General features: G+C 47.9%; 1 protein-coding gene across 1 annotated transcript in view; it reads right to left on the reverse strand.

The window, feature by feature from the left end:
- The window catches only part of ELP1 (elongator acetyltransferase complex subunit 1), a 38,385-nt gene extending 27,794 nt beyond the window's left edge, over positions 1-10,591 (reverse strand). The window contains exons 1-10 of the mRNA XM_065657800.1: positions 10,380-10,591; positions 8,953-9,105; positions 7,166-7,247; positions 5,389-5,469; positions 4,960-5,045; positions 3,645-3,744; positions 2,657-2,747; positions 2,034-2,157; positions 1,266-1,356; positions 591-821 (exon numbers count right to left, since the gene is read on the reverse strand). Of these exons, the coding sequence (XP_065513872.1) occupies positions 591-821; positions 1,266-1,356; positions 2,034-2,157; positions 2,657-2,747; positions 3,645-3,744; positions 4,960-5,045; positions 5,389-5,469; positions 7,166-7,247; positions 8,953-9,105; positions 10,380-10,529 (1,189 nt within the window). The 5' untranslated portion in view covers positions 10,530-10,591. The remainder of the gene's footprint in view (positions 1-590; positions 822-1,265; positions 1,357-2,033; positions 2,158-2,656; positions 2,748-3,644; positions 3,745-4,959; positions 5,046-5,388; positions 5,470-7,165; positions 7,248-8,952; positions 9,106-10,379) is intronic.
- Positions 10,592-13,063: the final 2,472 nt, after the last annotated feature.

The raw sequence follows: 13,063 nt of genomic DNA on the forward strand, positions 1-13,063 counted from the left end.
GCTAGAGTTCTAAAATACAGACTCCAGAGTGAGCGGTTATCAGGGAGAGAAGAGTCCTGACAGTTTGCAGTGCGACGGATACAGGCCTCACCTGAAAGTTTGCCTCTGGAGCTCCAGGATACACACTCTGGAGTGAACGGTTATCAGGGAGGGAAGACGCCTGAAAGTTTGCTTTGTGAACGAGTATCAGGCTTCTGGAGAGAAGGTAAGCAGCATTCGGCTTGGCATATTTCCCCCATGCAGTAAATAAAAGAGTGAACCTGCCACCAAACTCTTCTAAGTCGCGCTTCTCTTTAAGAAATCTAAACGTTGTTCTGCAGCAAGCAGAACGCTAAATTACTCCCCCATGACATTAGGTTCTTTACTGAAAGTAGGAACAATGTTACAGGAAAATACAGCTCCTGTGCCCTTCAGCAGTTAACTCAATTGAACCACTGCTGAAGCTTCCATCAATTACACAGTCCCTCTCAGTAACAGCTTTGTAGAAACAGCAGCCAACAGAAGAACTACCATAATCCCATCCAGTGTGCATACAAAGGCCTATGCCACCTCTTGTGACTCTAAAGCTGCAAAGCAGTCCCACTGCTTACCTCCATCTATGACCGCCACATTTGCCACATGTTGGCTATTGTCCCCTATCCCACGGTCTGTGGTCCAATGCCAGTCATAGGACAGGTAATGCCAACCCTGGCAGAGTACATGCAGTCTATACGGGTTCTCTCCATCCCATAGGAGCGACACCAATCGATTTTCCTCCAGGCTACCAAAATGTAGACTTTGCTTCAGGTACCAGTGATAGTTCCCTGTGGTCCACAGTTGAACTGTTGAAAAACAAATGGTTACCACAGACTACTTCTTGAGACCCATCTCGAACCCTTCCCACCATCACTGCTCTTCTAGGGATGGGTTAAGATAAATGAAAATAATAGTTCTAGCTGTTAGCCCATGAGCTGTGTCATGCAACACCCAGGACAAGCAAACTTAGGAAAAGACTTTGTGCTAAAGCGTCAATCATAGAATTCTTCAGGTTCACCTTGTGAGAAGGCACCCACATTTTATGAAGGGCTCACACCTTTAGCATTCCATTAATACCACTTCCAGTTACACCAAGCCTGGAAGATGCTTTGAGCTCAGGTTGAACTACCAGTTCTTCCTGACCTGCACAAGAGTCTCAAAGCTGTAGGTAAGCCACCCCAGTGTCTCCTAACTTGTAGAGAAATACCCACTGCTAATCACAGAGCGAGAGCCTCACATAGCACTCTCACCATAACTGTTTGGGTTGGAATTTTCCACCTTCAGGTCTTCCAGCCATATAGCCAGGATCGTAGAATCTGCATTCCAAAGCAGTTCATTAACCTGCAGAAACAAGCACAGCTCTTACTGATATTGCTGCTTCTGTGTAGGGTGGGTATGGTCCCAATTGGTTTGCAAGACCAGGAGTTGCTCCTTATTTTCAACAATATAAGGTGAACGGGTTAATATACTAACATAGCCCTCAGGTATGGCAAAGCTTCTGACAGTTGGAGCAAAGCACCCTGAAGCAGAACCTGTCACAGAGGTTCCGCACAGCTCAAGAGGCAACACAACCACAAACATGATAGCAGTGTTCTCTTTGCTTTCCTTGGTGCTGAGGAAGCATCTGCCAAAAGACCTCTTGGCATCCAAAGGCAAAACCTGCACTAACATCCTAGCAGTACCTTCTCACTTTTGTTTGGCATAATGTGAATATTTCACCTCACTCTTGCAACAGCTGACATCCTCAACAGCATTTTTGAAGCATCTGCCTTGTAGAAAGTATACAGGTGCCAGAAGCACCTATGGGCTACAATCCCCATGTACCTGTCTCTGTACTAAAGGCTTGCAGAGGGCACAGCATCTTCTCCACAGGCTTCTTCATTGCTATCTTTCAGGCCATTTTTTCCAATAGGACCAGCACTAACGGGTAAGTTAAAAACTTCCTTCTAGAATCTGGAAAAGATCTAGTCCTCTTCTCCATTACACTTGAATCAAAGAAGCCCAGAGACAGCACTTACTTTGACCTGCCCCTTCTGGAACGGGAGGGCGAACTCCCCGTGAAGAAGTCCATTCTTCTCCAAGAAAACCACATCATGTCTGTTGGGCTTTTCTTGTGTGGATGCTATCAGGTTTCCAGAGGGCCTTAAAAAAGAGCCAGACGAAAAGTGGTTGCTCACATAATCACTAGCTGTCATTTTAAACACCAAACATCTCACATTTTCTTCAGAGACATGAAGAAAGGGGCAGTAGAGGATGTGTTTTCCTTGGCACTGTTCAGACAAAGTCGCAGGTGCACAATAGACATTTTACAGAGCTTATGACATCTTCAGGTGAGCAAGTAAATGTCAGCACTGGCAAGTGGACCCTGTAATATTCCTATTTATCCACTTGAGTACAAAAACATTTGACACTGAGACTGTGCAGAGAATCTATCCCTTCTTCCCACACATAATGCAGGTACTAGGCTTTTTTGGGTTTAAAGGGCTACTCTTCCTCCTGATGGATCAGAAGGAAGCTTTCTTCAAGTTCTGAGAACATTAAAAAAACACAGGAGAAATGAAATTGATGCTGATCAAGGACTGTGACAAGGGAATAAAAAGCAACACTCTGCTGCCAGCATGCAGACTGCTTTGTTACTCACTTCCAGGACAGTGCTTGTTCTAATCCTGAGATAGGTTCACTTGTTGACTGCAGCGCAAGCTCTCTGTTCCACACTCGGACCTTCCGGGCACCTACAGGTTGAGACAGCAATGAAACAAAGGTGTAAGAAAGCACTGGGAAGACACTTATATAATTCCGTGAGAGTAGGATAGCAATTTTTGATGCACATGAATAAAAATCAGATTTCTCTTATATACTTTAAGGGGTAAGAACTTACTCTGTCTCAAGCAGTTCTGCCATAGTAACTGAGTGAATCTAAAGGAACTGAGTAGGATTTCAGTCTAACGTAGCTCAGTCATAGCCACTTACCTCTCCAACTTTCACCATAGAAATGTTAAAATCCTCTTATAAATGCAAGATCCTCCCTAATCGAAGTACTGACAGTAAAAACCCAGACTAGTAGAAAAGCAGTGCAGTTTGGTGCAGTTCAATATGTTGATCAATACATTTAAACTGCTCAGTAATATTTATCATGGAAGACATAAATTACAGTTTTACAAGAAATGTATGTGCTCATCACCTCTTTGGCTTTAGGGCAAAATCTAGGGAAAAGTATCACCTGTATTTAAACAAAAGTGTGCAAGGTCAAACTGCTAGTATGAAGGACAGCAGGTATGGCAACCCAAACAGATTCATCCATTCGGCACTGGGAACCCATCAGAGATTGCTTAGAGCTTGAGCAGTGATTTAACGCTGGTGAAACAAGCAGTTCAGATAGTAACTACTCAGTCATAACCTCTCCTGGCTTCTCACTGGACTGAAAACCAAACTGCAAATGAAGAGTTCAAAAGATCATGTCTAAAAAATGCCTCTGAAAACACCAAAACAGAGAAGAGAGCAATTAACTATCTCAACTCAGCCTTGCTTTAAGTGGCTGAGAGACCACAAACATCAGCCAGTCTTTGCTTAGATTCTGCTTAAGAAGCCTCTTACATATGTTGGTATTTCAAAGAAGTTTGGTCCCATACCTGTCTCTGGACAGATGACACTCACTGCAACAAACTGCCCATCTCCTCTCCATGTCACCCGAGGCTTGCCATCATCCCAAGCTGAAGCAGGTGACACTTCCTAAAGTCATACATAAGAAAGTTGCATCAAAGCTTGGGAAGGCAACTGCTGTCTTTGTCTAACCAGACTGAACTGCTAACCCAGCTCTTTCAAGAGCCTTGGCATGAAATCAATCCAAAGTTAAAAATTCATTACTTAGAATGTTATTTAAGGAAATACTAGAATTAAAACTGTCTGTAAATTCAATCTGTTCTTCCTGCAAATGTATATGATTGTCTATTCACATGATCACATGCTATCCTTCCCCTCCACCAAGGTCTCTGCTCACAGACCAGCTGTGCCTAAACCCTGGTGAATCAGGGTTTGTTCACAACTGATGCCTGGTGTCACAACCCCTTGAAAGGAGAAAGGCAAGAGAGGCATGCCATCCAGGCAGTCTGTATGGCAGACAGAAGCTGGGACGAGAAGTAGTGTTGTTCCAGGCAAACAGGTTCTTCACAGAACAACACAGGAAAAAAAAAATCCCAATGGAATACACATAAAGAGGCAGCTGTTCAAAGGTTTAGCGTCGTCAAAGTAGGCATATTTTCCAAACACAGTCAAGCCTTGTCCTGTCTGTCCTGACAGTAAAGTTGGACCAGGCCACATTTCATGTCTCTGCACTCCAGCCTGTCAGGTTTCAGCAGGACAGTTTTAATTTTGAAATTTAAACATAAGAAGAAAAATCCAGCAGTGGAGTGGTTTTATATACCTGACATCTCACCAAATAAAAAGCAGTGAAAACAAGACCCAAGCACAGAAGTGTCAAAGGAGCAAAGAGGTAAAACATGTGGGCACATGGAGCTGCCTCACAAGACTGGTGATGCTCAGCAGCCCAAACCCTACTCTTGCCTTCTATGTGCTCCAACTATTGTTATTTCTGCTCCTCTCAGACAAACTATTTATCTTGGTCATATTAACACTTCATTGTGTAGCACACATTCAGCAAAACCTGTCATGTTGATTCGAGGGTGGCTTTCCCTCTGTAAGCACTAGTGCTTGCAAATCATCTTCCTTTGAGCTCTGTATGAACTCTTAAGTAGTCCCAGCTGCTGTCTTGAACTAGGAGGAGGATAAAAATGCTGGATTTCAGATAACAGAAATAAATAGAAGCAGCCTATGAAGACAACTACTAAAAAGATGGTGGCAAACTGGCACCACAGGAATAACAGAAACTCTCTTTACATGTTTTCCCAGAGACAGTATGGGCCTAACATAAAAGAACTAGTATAATACCGTCTGTTTGCGATGTGCTGCCTGTTTTCCCTCTGATCCATGGAACTGCGTCTCCTTTTTACCCCAGCCAAGAGCAACAAACTTCCCTGAAGAAGAAATAATCATTACAGTGGTATATTTACAGCACTACTATGCACTGTGTGGTAAATACAACCACAGCTCCAAGCCACCCACACTTTCCATCCACGTTTAATTCTAAAACCTGCAGGAAATTTATAGAGCCCAGAAAGTCCTTTGGTACAGAGAACTTACTTGAATTTATGCTGACAAGTAAAATACCGGTGTTCTCCTTCAGCTGTGCAGCAGCATTACAGTCTAAAATGTCTCCTCGGGCCCAGTAAGTGTTCAGCTCCATTTCTCTACTTTCTACACACTTACAACACACCATTTAAATCAGTTTGAACAACTTAATTTCAGTGCTCCACTCACTTTCCCCAAACTCATCCTGGTGGATTTGCTTCTCAGTAATTGGCTCAAAATCCCTTGTCATCATGATGAGTGTTTGCTGACCTGCAGGGTAGATATTAAATACAGTATTAGTAATGGTATCTCCAGCAAATAAAAACTCAGTGTTCTCTTATGTTGTCCTATTTTTCTGACATGGACTTGACTACAGAAATATTTCTAATGGCAATATGGAACAATAGAGATAACACATACTTCAAAGCAGATAATCTCAAACCCTAATGGAAGACTTTCAAGGCTCTCTTCAAAAACACGCTTCCTGCCCTAAGCTTAAAAAATTCTTTCCACCTTCAAAATAAGTGCCTGGCACTCTCGAACATTTTCTCTTGAGATACGTGGAACAAGAAGGTGATTTGGAGCAGCTGGCATGGATTTATGAAGGGGAAATCATGTCTGACCATCCTAATAGCCTTTTACAATGAGACAACTAACTTGTTGATATGGGACACTAGTGGATGTCATTTACCTTGATTCTAAAAAGCCTTTTGACACTGTCTCCCATAACATCATAATAGACAAACTCAGGAATGAAGGGAGAGATAAAAGGACAGTGAAGTGGACTTAATACCAGCTAAACTGCCAAGCTCAAAAGCTTGCTATCAGTTGCAAAAAGTCCAGCTTGAGGTCAGTCACCAGTGGTGTGTGCTCAGACACTAGGGCCAATGTTTAACATCTTCATTAATGACGTGGAAGATGGGACCCTCAGCAAATTTGTAAATGACACAAAACAGGGAGAAGTCGCAGGTACAACAGAGGGTTGTGCTGCTGTCCACAGAGACCTTGTTGTGTAGGTGAGATGGACTGTCAAGAACCTCATAAAGCTCAACAAGAGTGAGCTAACTTGACTGAAATCAAGTTAATTTTCTTCATGCAGTTAGAAAACTTCCTTCTTTGTAGCTAGCACAGTTGTTGTTTGGACTTAGTTTGAGAATGTCACATGAGAATTGGCTGAAAAAAGGCTCAGAGGGAATCTCTTCAGTGTGTGTAAGTATCTTATGTGGGAAGTGGGGTACAGTAAACAAGACAGAGCCAGAGTGTTAGTGGTGCAGAGTGACAGCACAGAGGTAGTGGGCACAAACTAAATTACAGCAATTTCCATTAAAATGCACATTAAAATTTTACTGTGATGGGGGTCACAAACAGGAATGGGGTGCCTACAGAGGTTGTGGGGTCTCCATCCTTGGAGACATCAAAAAACTGCCTGGGCATGGTTCCCAGCAACTTGCTGCAGGTAACCTGTTCTGAGCCAGGGGGCTGGAATAGGTCATCTCCAGAGCTCCCTTTCAACCTCAAGCACTTTGTGATTCTGTTTCACTTGACGTTAACTTTATTTTCTAAGTCAGACACATTTATAGCTAAGTTGAGACTGTGACACATGTATTTCCTATAAAAGGACAATAAACAGTTTTTGTTACTGAGAAATCAAATGTGGATATAAAGCAGGAGTCTCTATGTTTTAGAGGCAATATCAAATCTATTTCAAGATCTGAAAGACTAATTACCATTCGATAAAACTCAGCTTTTGGGGCCTGAATAGCTTCCGCTTGGATCACAAAGCACCTCACGGATCATGAAATGAAATGTCATTTATATAGGATCAGGTGGGTTTTTCCTGTCTTTTAGTCCCAGTTTCATAACTTTGTGTTTTGTTTCTTCTATCTTAAACATAACTGTGTTTTGTATTTTCACCATAGTGGGTTTCACTCCTAAAGGCAGAAACCTTACAGGCATTTGTTGATACCTGTTGCAAGCAAAACAAGCTCCTGGTCAGGACTCCAGCTCATGGCACTCAAACCGCTGTCCACACTTCCAACACATTCCACCTGCAAGACCAAAATAAGATCACGGAAGTGTAGGAACACCAGTGCAGCATCATCCCAGCACAAAAGCCATGAGTCATCAAGGCAGGGAAATCCCCTCCTACTTAAAAAAGTCACAAGTCTTACTTTACCTTTTCTGTAGAATGAAACAAAAGACACATTTCTAACCAAAGATGGTTGCACAATATTTATGTGGGAGACCCCAGAAAATCTAGAGATTAGCATTTTCTACCATACACAGTTTTACTATGAGCTTTATTCTGCAACTCTCAGTCTTACGTCAGCATGTACAGTGTTAATACTAATACTGCGTGATCGGGTCTGTGGTTACACCGGCAAACATACTGAAGTCACAGAACCCAGACATAATGGCTCTTAGCTAGAGAATTCCAATGTGCAGTTAAGGGACACTATGTCCATTAAAACTCTGATCAACTTGTGCATACTGAACCTGACAATTGTATACAGCAGCACTAACTTCAAAGTTTATGAAAAACTAGGCCAGTTTTACTGGGCCATCATGAGTATATATGCAATAGCAGTGGGCAGAGAACTTCCCTCATGCATTGTTACGCTCATTTGCAAAAGCCATGGAACAACTGTGATAAACAGCAAGGTGATGCCATTCAAGGAATTAAGCTCAGGTGTCACAATCTTTTCAGGTAAACAAAGTGGGACTGGGCACCGGTGGGCAGAGTAACAATCACCCACATGCAAAAGGTTTCAGAACAAGTAATCTTCAAGACTTCTTTCTTGGTACCCAGACTGCACCAAAATAACACAACTTTAAGATTGAGAAATTAAGCCAAAAAGCCCTGAAAAAAAGGATGTGAAGTTAAACCTCAACTCCAACCCATAAATCACCACAAGAAAAGTCTCATGTATCGCATCTTTTGTTAGTCTGTATTCCCTTATGACATGCTTTAAGTTGCAATATGGGACACATTTTTCAGATACAGATGATGGTATATTTAAATGGTATCTGTAAATCAAACCTAAATAAGAACCAAAACAGGTAAGCTGCAAATCACCACAATCTCACAGCTAACCCAGACAGACTACTGACACCTCATGCACTGTCGGGCTGGTATTGTGGGAGTTGATACAGATTTCAGAGGGTGCTGCTGTGGTGTTTAAGTGTCTTGCTGAAGATTGTACAAATCTGACACTGAAGATGGAACAGAAAACAAGTATCTCAGTTCCTGCCATATTTACTCAGCTAAGATATTTTGTTTCCCCTTAGTGTTTTCTAGGGCTTTTTTATTCCAAATGTTCTCTATAACGACACACAAAACTTTCTCCTCTCTTCAGTTAAGTCATGCCAGCAGGATGTTCTGTACTGACTGCTAAGAATAAAAAGGTAGCTACACTGTTAGTTATGAATGGATTCCTTTATTCTGTACCTAGTCGCAGCAATATCCTGTTTCTGTAAGACTGTCTGGTGTATCCTGTCCTGCGGGGTGTGTGCCAACAGCCCCCTGAGCAAACACACAGGACTAGGGCTGTGGACAGTCAAGCCACCATTTCGATTCCGGCTCTTTTATGAAGTGTACATTCTGTCCTCAATCCTGCTCAAGGTTCCCACAAAAATCAGCTCATCTGCCCACAAAAGGAAGACTAACCACAACTGCCCCTTGAAGAAATTAAAACAGAGTCAACCTTTCCTTTGAAATCTCTCAGTATTGTTGTGTATTTCCTGCGACATTACCTGCTTTGTGCTGAGATTGCACAGTAGGATGTCTCCAGCTGCTGTAGCAACACACACACACTCCTGCTCTGGAAGATCTTCCATACCCACAATGCAGCCGCTTCCATCCTCAGGCATGAAACCCTCCACAGTCAAGGAAACTTCTCTTGTCACCTTGACATAGAGAGGACAAAGACTTATTAACCACACACCACCTCACTGGGATTTTTGCAGAAATGACAGAATAACATCCATGGATATATTTCATCCTACTGCAATTACATGAAACATTACACAGCAGAAGTATGTGAATGCACCAATGTGCAAGTACTCATCTTCACTTATCCACAGGGAACTTTGAAGGTTCTCTTATGTTCAAAGTGCTAGAGAGTCAATGAGAAAACTCATATAAAGGAACAAATAATAAATGGCAATACTACAACTTCCAATTTGTCTTGCTAATCACCTTTCAACCCCCTTTTCCTACTTCTCCACACAGTGTCAACATTAAGCTGGGTAGCTGCTTAAAGTGTCCCTATACTTTTAAGGTGTCACAGACATCGCATAAGAATTACTGGAGAGAGCCCAGTGGAGGGCTATGAAAACGACTAGGGGTCTGGAGCATCTTTCTTATGACAAGCAACTGAGCAAACTGGGTCTGTTCAGCCTGGAGAAGAGAAGCTGAGAGGGGATCTCACCAATGTTTATAAATATCTCAGGGGTGGGTGTCAAGAGATGGGACCAGACTCCTTTCAGTGGTGCCCAACGACAGGATGAGGGGCAACGGGCACAGTCCGAAGCACAGGAGGTTCCATCCAAATATGAGAAACTTCTTCACTTTCAGGGCGACAGAGCACTGGAACAGGCTGCCCAGAGAAGCTGTGGAGTCTCCTTCTCTGGAGACATTAAAAAACCTGCCTGGACACATTCCTGTGCGATCTGCTCGCTAAAGCGAGCTGCTTTAGCAGGTGGGTTGGACTAGACGATCTTCAGAAGTCCCTTCCAACCCCATTCTGTAATCGTGCTTAAGACTAAACATAAATGACCCGTGTTAAATACGACCACCCGCTTGGAGGCAGATTTAGTACTTTGAAAGCACAGCAGATCACGTCAGCCACAGTGCAGCCCCACAGACAACCTCCACGGCACCCTGAGACAGCAGCAAGCGGTGGCAGGGAGCAGCAGGGGGCTCCGAGGCCCCGCAACCGCCGCTGCAAAGCGCGGCCCGCGCACGGACCAGCACCAGCTCCCGGCGGCACCCACGCTGCCGGAGGCACAGACGCCTTATTCCACCCTCGCAACGGGCGGGCCGAACCCGCCCCTAGCAACACGCCTCCAGCGATCCGCGGGAGCCGAAGGCACCGGCACCCTCCCCCGAAGCCACAGCCCTGGCCCGAGCGCGACAGCGACAAGAGGCCGCGGATCCCGGTGCGCCCGGCGGCTCTCACCGAGTCCCCGGCGGGGCCCAGTTCCAGAACGCCGTGCTGGGAGCCCACGAGAACCCTGCCGGGCTCGGCGCTGAGGCAGAAGCACTGCGGGGTGCCCGGGGGGGCGGCAGGGCGGCGCCCGCCGGCCCGCAGCAGCCGCAGGTTCCTCATGCTGGAGGGACGCCGGGCAGCCCCGCGCCGCTCACGGCGCCGCCATCTTCTTCGCGGCCGCGCAGGCGCCGTCCGGACCGCGCCTGCGCGGTGCGGCAGATGCGCCGTGCGCGGAGGGCGCATGCGCTTCCCGGCGGGGCAGGCGCGGGCGGCGCCGCCTGGGCCCGGCAGCCGCCGTCACCCGCTGCGCCTGGCGGCCTCGCATCGAGCCTTTCCGAAGAGCTCCTGGAGGCCTCAGCGCCGTCCTGGTGCGGGCTGGGGGCCAGTGCCACCGGAAAATGCTGTGCCCGGTAGCGCCGCCAGCGCCAGGCCGAGCTGGCAGCGTCGCCCCGGCTGGGTGCGGGTCGCGCCCTGTCCCCTGCTGCTCCTGTGAGGCCTCTTGCCGAGCCGCTCCCCGAGCCCGTGTCCTGCTGTGCCGTGGTGCAGGCCGCTCTGCGGGGCGAAGGGCGGGCACTTTGTGGCCGTGTCAGAGCGGGACCCTGGCGGGGCACCAGGTCGTGGCCGGTACCTCCGCACCCCTCCCGCGCTGCCTTTGCTGCTGGTCCTACAGCCACCTTCCCCTCTGTGCATCATGCAGCATGTTCTGGGTCTGGAAGCAACGTGGGGCTGCGGTTTAGACAACAAAACCAGTGCTCTGACTTTTTGCCTGCTCAGTTCCCTGTGGGGTTGCATATGCCTGTGCCAGGGTATAAGGTAACACTGGGAGCGGGATGGTTATTTTGCAACCATGCTGATACTTACCAGTTGAGGAACTCCAGATGAGACTTTGAAGGTGCTTCCAGGGCAGCCGACACATAGGCTGATACACAAGGCCTGATAGCAGCTTTTTGTTGCGCTCAGGCTTACTCCTCCAGCTGCAGCCAATGCTTCCGAGAAGAATTTCATGCAACCACAGGTATAGCCTTCGTACTTTTTTCCCCCTTTTGCCTAATGTAGCTAGACTCCATCAGTGCTGATCCCATCAAATGGCCAGCTGCTGTGCAAGCCAAATTTGGGCCAAATTGGCTTTGGCTACGGAAGTGTGTAGAGTTTGCATGCTGTTATTGGCTTCATGTGTGCTACAGTTTGAGAGCTTAGGCCAGTGGAAGGATGGGCCACCAGCCATCTTGACAGTTTTTCTTCTTGCTGCTCAAGTACTCGACTAAAGTTGGTGATAGAACTTGGTAAAGTTAGCTAAACTCAGAGGTGGGTTTCTTGAGACCAACGGAAATGAGTCAAATCATCAATGCTCAGCTATCACGGCATGCAAAGGAAGTCAAAGCCATGCAGACTCCATATCCTGGGGAACGGGTGTGTCAAGTGCTTTCCCAGGCCAGCCCAGTGCCTGCCGAGCCCAGCAGGTTCTGGCAGCAGGGACAGGAGGAGAGGCAGCTGCCAGAGAGCGTGGCAGGCTGGCTGCGTTCTGCACCCAGTCCCCGTGCACTCTCTCAAGACCTGCCCCCTGGTTTACAGCAGCCTCTCACACCCCTGTTCTCTGCAGGACCTCTTTTGGAGGCTTTTTCAGGAGTCAGTCTAAACCCTTTGGCTCAGCTTGATCCTACCAGCCTCCAGTCTCCCGTGGCACCAAGTGCCACTGTTTTTACCATGTGAAATTTGCCTGAGCCGATTTGACCCAGCTGACTGCACTGCTGTGGCTGTTGCACTGTGGGGTCTGCATCCACTGCCTCGGCGGTTTTGGAGGCCTGGGGTGCATCCCTCCGAGCAGATGGGACCCTCTGGTCCCCTCCCGCCCACGAGCTGTCCCCTCTGAGCTTGCTTTCCATGTGCCGCATGACGCTGGGGAATGATTTTGTTCCCGATACCCGGCCAAAACGTCCTTTTAAAATTATTTTCCCCGCGGGTGCAGCTGGCGGGTATCCCGCCTCGCACGCCTCTTGCTCCGCTGGCCCGTCCCTGCCGCCCTTCCCGGGCCGCGCCCCGCCGCCAGACCGGCCCCGCCGCCAGACCGGCCCCGCCGCCAGACCGGCCCGGCCCTGCAGGAAGCGCGGCGCCGCGGCCGGGACAGCCCGTGCGCCCGGAGCAGGTACCCCGCGGTGGGCCGCGGGTCCTCTGCACCCCCCCCACCCCTGCCACCCTGCGCCCAGCGGCCCGGGTGCGCGCCCCCCAGCCCGGCGTTGCGGTGCCCCCCCGGCCGGGGCGGGCGGTAGCAGCGGTGCCAGGGTCCGTCCCCCCCGCGCCGAGCGGCGCAGCCTAGTGCCAGGCTCCAGCAGGCATCGCTTGTGCCCCAGCGCGGTGCAGCTGCGCTGGGAGGGGCTTCTGCGGCGCTGGGGGAGGCACGGGGAGGGGCGGGGAGGCTGCCTTGTGCTGCTCACGCCAGCAGCTCCAGAAAGGTCTGAGCAGGGCTCCCTTTTCGTTGATGAGTCAGTGTCAGACCTCCTTCCAGTTAAATATCTGTTTTAGACAGTTCCCAAGCAGCGACTGGACCAAAGGCAACTTGAGGCAGAAGCCCCTCTTCTGTTGCTGTTGCATTTGTTCTGGAGGCTGTGGTTACCTGCTTGGTGGTGCCTGCAGCAGTACCTCTACACCAGCGGACG

This window comes from Caloenas nicobarica, chromosome Z (genome assembly GCF_036013445.1).
Source record: "Caloenas nicobarica isolate bCalNic1 chromosome Z, bCalNic1.hap1, whole genome shotgun sequence".
Lineage (NCBI taxonomy): Eukaryota > Metazoa > Chordata > Aves > Columbiformes > Columbidae > Caloenas > Caloenas nicobarica.